The following is a 12928-nucleotide window of genomic DNA, read 5'->3' as shown; positions in this document are numbered from 1 at the left end:
TTTTTGGAGCCAACAGTTTGGTACGAATCTCCCCAGCCTCCAGCTGAGGCAGAACGTGAGTGATGTCTTCAATAGAGAAACAGATTAGCCCCAGGAAAAAGATGCTCAATCTGATATTTGGAAGTCTTTATAGCAAAAGGCCAGCTCATCATTTTATCACCTCCACGAAGCCCACTTGGCATTCATTCAACAAAGGGGATACAGCAGTGAACAAACCAGGTGAGGCGCCTCCCGTTCTTGTGAGGAGAGACAGGTGGTAAATAATTGTGAGGCATGTCAGGTGGTGCTCAGGGCTAAGAGTTGTGGCACAGAGAGCAATAAAGGCAGGGAGATGTACCCTTTTATACAGAGTGTTCAGGGAAGGCCTCTCAGAGGAGGTGAGGTCAGAGCAGCCCTGAATGATGTGAAGGAGCAAGCCGTGCTGATGTTGGGGGGATGTGCATTCCAGACAAGGCAGGAGAGTGATGTTGGGGGGATGTGCTTTCCAGACAAGGCAAGAGAGTATGTGGTGTGTTTGTACAACGCAGTTAGTGTTGCTAGAGTGATGAGTGGAGGAGAATGTTAGGGAGGAAATCAGAGAGAGGGTGAGAAGCAGATAGTGAGGGACCTGACAGGCTGAGGTGAGGACTTGCACTATCCTGCTTGAGGTTGGAAGACACTGGCGGGTTTCGAGTAGAGGAATGACATGTTCTAACTGAAGTTTTAAAAACTGCAGAGAACAGACTCAGTGGGACAAGGGCTGAAACAAGAACAGTTAGAAAGCTTTTGCATTTGTCCAGGTAGGAGAAGATGTTGACTTGGGCTGCTGGGGTAGTGGAGAAAGAGGTGAGCAGTGGTTGGGTTTGGGCTATATTGGGTTTAAAAGTGATATTATTTGCTGATGAATCGGATGTGCATTGTGAGCAATGAAGAACAGTTAAGGCTGATGCCAGGGTTTTTGTCTTGCGCAAAGGTGTTGCCGTTTTCTGAGCTATGGACTTGTAGAACACTGGGGAAGAGGAACGGAGCTTTTGTGTTTTGTTTTAGTTTGCTTTAGGGATTTGCTTGTGCACGTGTGTGTGTGTATGTGTGTGGTGTATGTGTTTGAGTCAAGAGTGATATGTCACTGTCCTCACGTGCATATGTGAGGATTACCCTCAGCATTTTAGTACCTTACTCTCAAACATGGATGGGCAGCCAAGGGTTCCCAGATTTTGAAGACAGCCTCCACAAGGGGACACAAAACCAGTCCTAAAAGGGAGTGTAGAAAATACAGACATTGGAGGGACTAGAGGAAATCTTAAAAAGAGAAAAGAAAAAAGAAATGAACAACAACAAAAACTCATAATATCCACAGAGTGAAGGAAAGATAATGAATCTGTGAAACAAAAACAGGACACCATAGAGAAAGAATATTCAGAACAAGAAAGTTATTGAAAAGGAAGATGTGGTAACTAAAACACAACTTTCAATAGGACAGCTGCTAGAAGATAAACTTAAGAAAATAACTCCTAAAATAGAACCAAAACATAAGAAATTAAGATCAGTCTAAGAGTACCATTATGTCACGGGCGTAACCAGCCTCCAAGATGGCCCCCAAGGATCCTTGCCTGCTTGTAAGCAGGCCCTTGTGTGGTCTCCTCCTGCAAGGACTAAGGGCTGACTTGCGTGGGCACCCAAACTGCAGAGTCACACAGTATGTGACTTTTGAGACTAGGTCATAAAAGACATTACTGGTTCCGCCTTGGTCTCCTGGATCCCTCTCTGTTGGGCAAGCCAGCTGCCATGTCACGAGGACGCTTAAGCAGCCCTGTGGAGAGGAGCCCACTTGCCAGCATCATCTCGCCAGCCGTGTGAGTGAGCCAGCTTGGAAGTGGATCTTCCAGCTGAGGCCCAGACATCGTGGAGCAGAGATGTAGCATCTCTACTGTCCTGTCAGAATTCCCTATCCACAGATGCGGTGAGCGTAATAAATCACTATTGGTTTTTTAGCCACTAAGTTGTGCTGTGATTTGTTACATATCAATCAATAACTAATACATTCACTAATCAGGGTTCTGGAAAAATAATAGCAGAAAAGAATTTTGGGGCGTGGGGGAAAATGACCAAAGAAATAGTATTAAGAAAATTTCCCAGAAGCAAAGACGTGAGTCTTCAGATTAAAGGGGCCCACATGTAGACATGAATAAAATATGGATCTACCATGAAACATATTATTTTGAAATTTTATAATACAAATTAAAAAGAGAAGATATCAAAAAGATTCTGTAGGAAAAATTAACCAGTGATTATGTGTCAGAATCATATGAACCTTCTCAGTAGTGCTGATAGCTGGAAGATTATGGAGCCATGCCTTTAAAGTTCTAGGGGAAAGTAATTTTTAACATAGATTTTTTACTGAGCCAAAATGTCAATTAAATGTGAGAGGATACTGATGGCGTTTCAGTCATTCATTGACTAAAAACATATATATATATTTTTTTGATGAAATATTTTTATATTATATATATGTGTTTTTTTCATGAACCCTTACTTAGGAAGCTGCTGAAGGGTATGTCTCAGCCAGTTGAGAAGGCCAAGTAAAAGACATGGACGATGTAGGGGCTGAAAGATAAGTCTCAGGATGATAGTTGCACATGGTCAGACCAGTCCAGACTGGAGCAAGAATCAAGGGCAGTGGGAGTGGGAGTTGGGCTTAGGGGGTGAGGAAAGAATTGATAGATGATTTGATGTGTTCAAATGATTACATCAGTTATTAATAAGTATAGGACATATCTGTTGGGGCATTTGTACAAAGTAATAATAGTTATATAAAAAACTAAGAAAACAAGAGAGTTATTAATCCCAGGTTGAGAAAGAAAACAATTCCAATTCACTCAGCACTCAAGAAATATTTATGCAGTCTTAATAATGTAAACGCTATTGATTTAACAGAAAATTATGATGTAACTATATTGAGAGAGTGAGTGGAGAGGCAGTGAGTGTGGTGGTATAAGTCCTCAGTGACCATGATAAAAAGTCAGTGACAGTGTCTAAAGTTCATGAAGCAAAGAAATAGCAGAACTCTTGTTACCTTGAAATGTGGAGATTAGTACCAGAATAAACTGCCAGAAGAGCTGCAATGTGTTGCTTTTGGGGGATGAAGATGGGTTAGACATAGAACTTCTTATTTTTATTATAAGCCGTTAAGTATTATGTCCACATTTAATGAAAACAATCTTTCAAAACCTTAGAGGAAAGTAGTTTGTTAAAGCTGATGTTGATGTATCATTAGTAACATTATAATTTAACCCCCTTCTCTTTTTATTCTCTCCATTTCACTGGAGAAGAAAGAAGCCGTAAAAAGGAAAATGATCTCTGTTACCTCAAGTTAATGCAGGACCCAGAACTAAAAATTAGTAATATTTTGCTCTTGAGGCAGCACTCTGGTGATGACTACATTGTGTATCTCATTTGCTTCTGTCGTGATCCTTTTTTATTTTATATTTTGGAAATGATTTTAAGAAATGTTGCGAAGGCGTAGGTAAATGCTCTTTAGTTTTCTTTGGATACAGAATGAAACCTTTTTATTGCCAATGTACCTTAAGATAATTTCGCTCGTCAATGAAAGAAAGTGGTTATAATATAGGAAGTTGGGTGCTGTGTAATAAGTTCACGTTTTTCTGTTCCTTAAAATGCTCTTGGTGTTTTTCATAAGCAAGAATAATAAAAATAGGAACTGTTGTTGCCCAGTCACTTTCATGTATTTTCCCTAGTAATAAAGTAAAATGGTTGTAATAAAGGAAGTTGGATTTTGTGTAATAAGTTCCAATTGTTTTTGTCTCTAAAAATGTCCTTGTCTTTATTATAAGCATTAGTAATACGAAGTTAGCCCTCCAGGCTGCTTATATATGGGGAGAGTTACTGCTTGTTGAGTCACTTTCAGTTTCCTGCTGCTTTTAGTCTTGATAGCATATGGAAATCTTCACTAAAAAATACAACCTATATTATTTTTAATGGCTTTATTTTTTTTCTGGACATAAATCTATATCCTAATGTATTTGCAGTACAACAGAAGCATGAATTACATCATCCTATAAATGTGATGATCTGCCAATGGACTAGATAAAAACAATGTTTTCTTGTATGTTACCAAAGTATAGAATAATGTAGTAAGTCAATTTAAACAGTATATTTGAAAATCCTGAAGTATGTTTATTATTTTATTTATTTGATTTGGATATATTTATTATTCTTATTTGACCATCGTTTAACAAGTTAGAAAAATAGAAAAAGTCAAATGACCAAGTCTGAGTACATGTCCATTTCTCTCTGTGAAGACTGGTACACAACCTTTTAACCGTGCAATGCTCTTCAATGTGGGCTTCAAAGAGGCCATGAAAGATAGTGTCTGGGACTGTATCATCTTCCATGATGTGGATCATCTACCTGAAAATGACAGAAACTATTACGGATGTGGAGAAATGCCACGTCATTTTGCAGCAAAGCTGGATAAATACATGTATATGTAAGTAATGTGCAATTTTCCTGATATCGTACAATACACTAGCAAAATCATGGCATTGAAATGGTACAGCATTATGTGCCTGGTTCTGAGAGGGCTCAAGAGCCTAAAGAGTTTCTTTAACTCCAGCCCATCCTCTGCGGGACCCAGGAAGTAGACTCCCTTGTGGTCCATCTAGGTACTTCCTCACACAGAGGTTTGAGTGTGGGGTGGTCAAAGAGAGAGCCTGGTTTCTACAGTCATGCAAATGTGGATTTAACTTCTGGTTTTCACACTTAACAGCTGTAGGACTTGGTTATCTTAGGACTTGTATCTGAACATCGGTTTCCTTGTTCATGGGAGTAGTAGAGCCCATGCACAGGGCTGCTGTGAGATATACTGGGCCTGCCCCGTGTAGGTACATAGCACATGTTGGCTCCCTTCTGCTTCCCCTCCCAACAGTGATGGTTCAGTGCAGTGTAGGCCCTCTCTTCTGCTGTATCTTCTTCCTAAGCTACGGATTTCTTGACTTGCCTTTAATAAGAAACAAACTTTTTCATTCTCTGTTTGGAGATACCTTGAAATGTAAACAGTCGTTGGAGCTGTGACAGTAACTTAAATTGACATTAAAGCACGCAGGTCTAATTTGGGAAAGAGATCACAGTTTTCATTGGCTAACGGAAGTGGAGAGAAGAGAAAATAGCCTGGAGCAGGGGGGATGTTGCCTACATCACAGTTTTGCCTGCTGCCTGACCTGCAGAGAGAGGTAAACAGTATCAGTGACATGACCAGGTGAATCAGCACTAAAACAAGAAACAATGCCTTTAAAAATTTTTTTTTCTTTTGCTAGTTGTTGTCATCATTAGAAAACCTTTTCTTTACTACCACAGTATCTGAACTGCAAGTCTGGCGTTTCCTTCAGAAGGTCACCCAGGTTCAGGATCTGATTCTTAGCACTTGTAGAAACTCAGTTTTGGTCAGCCTCCTAGAGTCAAATTAAATTTAGGATAATTGATTTTCACTAAAAAATATCATAAAGATCTTATAAATTAAGAATTCTAGGGCCGGCCCTGTGGCTTAGTGGTTAAGTGCGTGCGCTCCGCTACTGGCCGCCCGGGTTCGGATCCCAGGCGCTCACCGACGCACCGCTTCTCCGGCCATGGTGAGGCTGTGTCCCACATACAGCAACTAGAAGGATGTGCAACTATGACGTACAACTATCTGCTGGGGCTTTGGGGAAAAAAAAGGAGGAGGATTGGCAGTGGTTGTTAGCTCAGAGCCAGTCTTCCTCAACAAAAAGAGGAGGATTAGCATGGATGTTAGCTCAGGGCTGATCTTCCTCACAAAAAAAAAATAAAAAAATTAAAAAAAAAATAAAAGTCATGGTAACTTAAAAAAAAAGAATTCTAGATTAATATTTTTGCTTAAAAATATTAATTTCTAATGAATAAGCCATTCATATCTACCTAGATTAATCCCAGGGTCAGTAGGGTATCTTAGAAGTTTGACTAGAAGTTAGAATGTAGCTTAGGGAGAATGGCAGCAGATCAAGGAATGGGCCGGACAGTGCATAAACTTCAGGGATGAGGCCTGATGAAGCATCCTTCCCCACAATGGTGTCCACACCCTGATGGCTGCTGACCAGAAAGTTCAGGTCTCCAGATTAGTGTCTTTCTCCCTTTGGACAGTGTAAGATAAATACTAGTAGTAGTGATTTTTGCTTGTCAAGCTTCGATTTTCTGTTCTTTAGTTTATCTATTATACCTTCATTTTATCTAACCTTTTTCAATTCTGGTTAAAGTGCAATCAGTTGTTTCCACTTAAGCAGAACAATAAATGGAATTAATGTTCTTGCCAATTTATACATTTTAGTGAATACACACACACACACACACACACACACACACTTATCTGTATCTACCCATCTACTGATCTCAGGTTTCTCTCAAACCAGTAGCCAGGGCAAGAATAATCCAACCAGTGTGGGAAACATAACAGTGCCATGAATGCTTATTGGCTTATTGAACCCCATCCGGTGTTATTACTAGAATCCTAACTTCCCAAGTGTGAGTCTCTTGAGGTCTCCTGGGACGCTGTGCTTGTCTTTGGGGTCAGTATTGCTGTTACTCTCTTGGGGTGCCTTTGGCCTAGGGTGGGGCCAAGATTACTTTCTCTTGCAACCCTAGAATTCCGTGCAGGAGCTGAGCTGCTTCTCCCATCTTCTGTGGCCACACAAGATCCCAGCTGACAAACAGCACTTCTTCCTTACAGGGAACGAGGGAGAGTCTCTATAACAAAAAAGGGAGATCTGCTCCCTCTCTTTCTCTGAGGCAGCTTTGCAGGGTCCCGGCCGCATTTCCCTCAGCTTGATTTTCAGATGCTGCGTGGGATCGTGTTTTCTCTGCTTGCCCTCCACATTGGCCTGGCCCCTTTAGGGGCTCTGGCCCGCTACTCCCCAATAGCACATTTGGGGCCACAGAAATTTATTCAGGACTGCAAATCTAGGGATGCTACCTCGACATCCAGAAAACCAGTCTATATCTAAATGAATGACTTAGTTGTACAAATTCCTCGGATTATTTGTTAAGGAAAGGTAAAGAAAATAAAATCCAAATTTTAAAAATATAGTCACTTCTCAGAGAAAGACAAGTACTGTGTGGAATCGGGGAAAAAAAAAAAAAAACCAAACTCATAGATACAGAGCAGATTGGGAGTTGCCAGAGGTGGGGGCCAGGGGGTCGGTAAAATGGGTGAAAGAGGTCAAAAGGTACCAACTTCCAGTTATAAGATAAATAAGCCCTGGGGGTGTAATGCCCCGCATGGTGACTATAGTTAATAATACCATATTGCATATTTGAAAGTAGTTAGGAGAGTAGATCTTAAAAGCTCTCATCACAAGAAAAAAAGATTTTCTATGTAGGGTGATGGATTTTAACAACTTATTTTGGTAATTATTTCACAATATATACATATCAAATCACTATGTTGTATACCTAAAACTACTACAATGTTGTATGTCAATTATATCTCAATAAAAAAGGTCATTTCTCTAAATATTAGTACATTAAAAATAAATACATTTGTAAATATCTGTGAGTATTTGAGGAGTATAATCCAAACATATGATCATTATAGGAATAGGCAGTTAGTCATTTCAAAATTAAATGCTAGGCTTGTCTTTAGTAATTTATATCTGACTATATAATAAATAAGATGTATAATTCAGTTCAACTAATTTAGAAAATTTTGTTAGCAACATCTAACACTTCATTGACAGCTGTTGATGTATTTAATCAAGTTTACTTTGGTGTGAAAATACACAATTTTTGAACACTGGGTTTTGAGCCTTATAAAGTAACAATACTAAATATTAAATTTCACTTACCACAAGTGTTTTATTTTGTGTTTTACGTAACACATTTAAATGTACTTGTTCCACTAGAATATAAAAATGTTTTGTTTCTTGGTGTACTTTACGTTTCCCAGAATATGATTTAATCAGCATAATTGTTTATATGGTAAATGGGGGTTTATTTTGTCAAGCACATAAAAGACTGAAAACTTGATTTCATGTGGCAAACTGTTTTGATTTCATTTTTAGAATGCTATATTCTGCTTTCTTTTTTAGTCTTCCATATAAAGAGTTTTTTGGTGGTGTAAGTGGACTGACAGTGCAACAATTTAGAAAGATTAATGGTTTTCCTAACGCCTTCTGGGGATGGGGAGGAGAAGATGATGACCTTTGGAATAGGTATGTTGAGGTACAAATTGCTTAACAACAGAATTTCTATGAATTTCCTTTCTATTAGGTAAATTGTACTTAGCTATTTCAAGGAAAGATTCTTTGGGATGGAAAATTTTTGAGGTTCCTAAATCTTATTTTGTGTTTCTCCCTTTTTTCATTAAGAGTGCCTTCTGAAATTATTGACAACACATACATTAGAGCATTCTTTTGTGTTTTAAATTGAACTCACATAATCAGTTTTGATGTCAGATTTTATTTATGTTTTCATTTCCATATATTGTATTGTAGAGTTCACTATGCTGGATATAATGTAACAAGACCCGAGGGAGACTTAGGAAAATACAAGTCTATTCCTCATCATCATCGAGGTGAAGTCCAGTTTTTAGGACGGTAAGTTTAACAGCATCTTCAGATACCAAAGTTTCAGAATTATTTAATGTATGAAAGATTTTAAAAAATACATTGTACCCCTAAAAAAGCCTTCTGAAGAGAATTTTCTGTTGGTATAATTTTTCTTTATAGAAGTAAAGCATTGTTTGTGCTTGTTTCGAAAAGATATACATATATCTACATACATACATGTGTATTTGTTATATTAAAGAACCCAGTTAACTATTTATATAAAAAGTGTTTCCTTAACATAAAACATAATACAGTTTATTTCTTAAGGATGTCTAAGTTGTAAGAGTGCAAACTAATTGTTTCAGGTGGCATATTAAGACTAGTAAAAATGCTAATTTAGAATAATGGTTTAGAAAGATTTTTAATTATGCATGAAAACCAAAAGTTGTAAAGAGCTTTAAATATAAGAATGATCTTGAGCGTATTCCTCATCAGTTTTTCTTTTTGAGCATGTTCCCATTACTTTTCATTTTTTCCTCTAACACTATAGGTATAAATTACTAAGATATTCAAAAGAACGTCAGTACATCGATGGGTTGAACAATTTAATATATACGCCAAAAATACTGGTTGATAGGTTGTATACAAATATATCTGTAAACCTCATGCCAGAGTTAGCTCCAATCGAAGACTATTAAAAGACACAGCTCTCCTGGCAAGATAGACCACAATGCTGGATTATAAACTTGGAGTGCACTCTTAATGGAGGTCAGTGAATGGATGTGTCCCAGTGCCCTGATCTGTGAGAAGAGCCAGCAGTCCTCAGTGTTTGCAGTGTGGGATTATATACAGTCAGCCTTCTTCGACCCATCCTCTCCTCTGAGACACACCCTCGTGGTGAGCACTGCAGAGACCACATGCCACTGCTTAAGTCTGGAAGTTAAGAGAGCTCCCTACCAAGAGAAAATTTTTATACTAAAATCTAATTTAATTCAAGAGAATGCTTTATTTCCATTTAAACATATTTTGTACATATGTGATGTAAAATAATGTGTTCAAATTGTTGAAAAATAAGATGTGTTGCAGTTTTGCATGTGATTGGTTATGCCTTTACTGGACTTTTATAGACATTTTTTATTTGCATGGAATAAAACAATGTAAATTTATGTCACTAAAAAAGGTTAACCCTTGTGTGAAATGAAGGAATGTCAATAATTGACAGCCAACTAATACAGTAAACTGTTATACTAGTTTTGAGCTTTAGACCTTCAGCCTTTTATGTGGGAGAAGTCACAGCTTTCCTCGTGTTTTAAAGGGTAAGAAAGGGCTTAAACAGCTTTTCTTCCTGCCAGGATTACCTATGTTTTTGTCTTGCTTGCAATCTCATCAGATTTTGCTAAATCACAACCACGTTGTTTATGCATATTGCATGAGTATTACCAAGAAAATCTTAAAAGTTGTGATGTGACATGATATAAAGGACCTCTTTATGTTAAATGTCTTCCATGTACCTCTGGTGTAAGTGTCAGAGATTTTGTGCCTCAAAAAATGTCCCCAAGGTTGCGTGTGTTTGTACACCGTATTTTATTTTTTTTAATTTATAGTGAACAGCACTTTTATTATTTCCAGTTCAGAAGAGCCAAAAAAAAAATCTTCATTTTGAAAAAAAATCAAAACAACTTTTTTTAAAAGAATGAGTTATAGAAAACCCAGTAGTACTTATAATATACAAATGAATTATACTATCAGATAAGAAATTAAATGTTCTATTTTTATGAAGATAAATGCTTAGTGGATAACAAATTTTAAGTTTAATTCTCAGACTCATAGAATTTCAGGTTTGGAAGAGATCCTTTTTAATGTTGGCCAATTTCATTTGAACTATACATATTTTTTTCACTTTTAAGAAATTACATTTCTGGTGTTAATTATTAAAATCTCCTCACTAAAAGCATAATTTAATAGAATTATATTAAAATACATGATCAGTTATTTAAATGCATTGATGTTATAAGACACTTCTCTGAAAACAGGTCTTTACTACCTGACATTAAGTATGTTACTTTATGTTAAATTTGAATGAAGTTTTCATGGAAAAACCAAACAATATCCTTACTTTGAAAATTACCAATTATAGTTAACCAAAGATTCTTTAAAATATCTTAAGATATTTTCAAAAATTTAAAACAAAAAATTATATATCTGTAAAGTGACTCTGCAACAACAGTAAAAAACAATGGAAATCTATAAATGAGAGGTATTTGGATAACATTTGCCTCATGGATTGTTTGCCTAAAACAGAAATATGGTTATTTATCTCAGGTTGTAAGTTTAATGTTGAAGTGTCGTTTTCTATGACAATATTGGTAACACTGATGACCACAAACCAAATCATAAAATAATTGAAATTCTTATACTTTGAGAAAACTGATAGCTCTCTGTTATGATACCAAACAGAATTTTTCCACATTTATTTCTTAGAAATATTTCCAAAATATTTGTCTTTCATTTTTTTGCTGGTACTCAAAATAATGAAAAATCAAACCTTCTGAAAAGTGAGATATTTGTTCTTAATTTGTCTGTCTGTTCATTTTCTGTCTCTCACATCCCATGTAGTTTTTTAATTCAATGAAGTAAAAGAAAGCAGATTGGGAAAGTTAACATTTGTTGATCACTAACAAGATAAAGATAGTAGGTGCATAGGAACATAATTAACCCAATAATACTTAAATCTTTTAGTCTTGAGGAAAATAAGGTTGTTTCTAAGTCTTATTAGGAAAAGATATTTTTCTCTTTTTAATGTGCAGCTGCCCACATTTTGGAATCTTTTCATTTTGATATACATTTTACAGTTTCAAGAGAACTCAGTTCTACTAATATCTGCCTTATTTCCCTGGATTAAGTCTAATAGTAATTTTTGTTAAGGAGTGGGCCATGAATATTTTGCTTTTTTCAGTTTTGGATATGGTGTGATCCTGTGAAAACCATCTGATTAGTTTGCTTTTTGTCTTTTCCTTTTGTTTTTTAAGTGCAGACCTAAAATTGACTTTTGCCTATGAATAGTGATTTTTTGTATGTTTCCGTTAAAAGTGACAGAGCTTTGCCCAGTTATCTTCATTGTATAAAAATAAATCTGTTCCATAAAAAAATAACAGATACATTGCAGATGCAAACTATCTTCTTTGTAGTTATGTTGGGTGGATTTATTAGTGAACATGGATTGATGACCTACTCCATCAGGTGCAATGCTAGGTATGTCTACAGAAAAAGTATTATATCGTTTCTAAAGAAATCAAGGCAAGCAAGTAGAAACCTTTCTAAAATTATGAAGACATCCTCTGATAACTTATCTCTTGTATTTCTTAGTCTCAACGTCAAGAAACATATATATGTGGACGTAAAGCTATTACGAGGTTCCTATGGCACTACTGGTAAAGTTATATAGTTCCTTTCAACTAGAGAAAGTAGTAATGATGAATGGGCCTGTTTAGAAGTGAAAAGGGAAAAGTGTACGCATTTGTGTAACATTATGTCTAATCCACAGTGGAGATAGTCATTTAAAACTTGGCCAAAACTAGAGTTTAATAAATATTTTTTTAAATCTAAAATTTAAATTTCTGTTTGTGTTTTGTGAAAAGGTGTTCAGTAAGAAAACCTTATTTACAATATTATGTAAATACAAAATCATGTATTAAAAACTTGCTTATGTTGCTTTCCCAGCCAAGATATTGATATCCATTTTAAAACAAAATGGAAAAATATCCAATACAATATTATCCTTCTTTTGGAGGCTCCCTACAAGTGAAAGCAGATTTTGTGTCATTTTATTTGGCATTTGCTTGTCTCTGTTATATTTCTTTATGTGTTTTTCAGATAGATATTAATTCTCTAAATTTATTGCCTTGTATTTGCAAGTATGGCAGTTGAGAGAACTAAAATAGTCATAGTGTTGTTTATCAGAAAGAGGAAGTGTACTTAATATTATTTTATTTATTAAGATCTGAAAGGCTTAAAGGCTTCTACAGTGCACTGAAATAAATGCTAGTAATTTCTTGTACTCATTTTTTTTTTTTTGCTTCTCATGGAAATGTTTGTACTTTTTTATCATTGTCTTTTATGAAATATAATGTTCTAAAGACTTTGTGTGATGATGTAATTATTTTCTCTCAGGAAGTTTTTTTTGGGTTATCTGGGTTTTTTGTTGCTATTGTGTTTTCCTAAATTTCAAGTGAATTATTGATGAATACTTTGGTTGTACTAGAATTGCAACATAAGTGTAAGGAGATCACAGCTCTGCCTTTGCAACAGTTTCAGTTAAATACATTTAGAGATCACCTCATAGCTTTTACCTCAAAAGAGACACAGTGATATTTAAATAT

The 12928-nt window shown here is 36.1% G+C and overlaps 1 protein-coding gene across 4 annotated transcripts in view; it reads left to right on the top strand.

Moving 5' to 3' along the window:
• Nucleotides 1-12687, top strand: part of B4GALT6 (beta-1,4-galactosyltransferase 6) — a 60774-nt gene extending 48087 nt beyond the window's left edge. For all 4 annotated transcript variants that reach the window (XM_058556943.1, XM_058556941.1, XM_058556944.1 and 1 more), the window contains 4 exons: nucleotides 4299-4486; nucleotides 8091-8213; nucleotides 8496-8597; nucleotides 9100-12687. In XM_058556943.1, the coding sequence (XP_058412926.1) occupies nucleotides 4299-4486; nucleotides 8091-8213; nucleotides 8496-8597; nucleotides 9100-9247 (561 nt within the window). In that variant the 3' untranslated portion in view covers nucleotides 9248-12687. The remainder of the gene's footprint in view (nucleotides 1-4298; nucleotides 4487-8090; nucleotides 8214-8495; nucleotides 8598-9099) is intronic.
• The last annotated feature ends 241 nt before the right edge of the window (nucleotides 12688-12928 follow it).

This window comes from Diceros bicornis, chromosome 16 (assembly GCF_020826845.1).
Source record: "Diceros bicornis minor isolate mBicDic1 chromosome 16, mDicBic1.mat.cur, whole genome shotgun sequence".
Classification (NCBI taxonomy): Eukaryota; Metazoa; Chordata; class Mammalia; order Perissodactyla; family Rhinocerotidae; genus Diceros; species Diceros bicornis.
The sequence above is the reverse complement of the archived record's forward strand: the minus strand, read 5'-3'. Positions and strand labels throughout refer to the sequence as shown.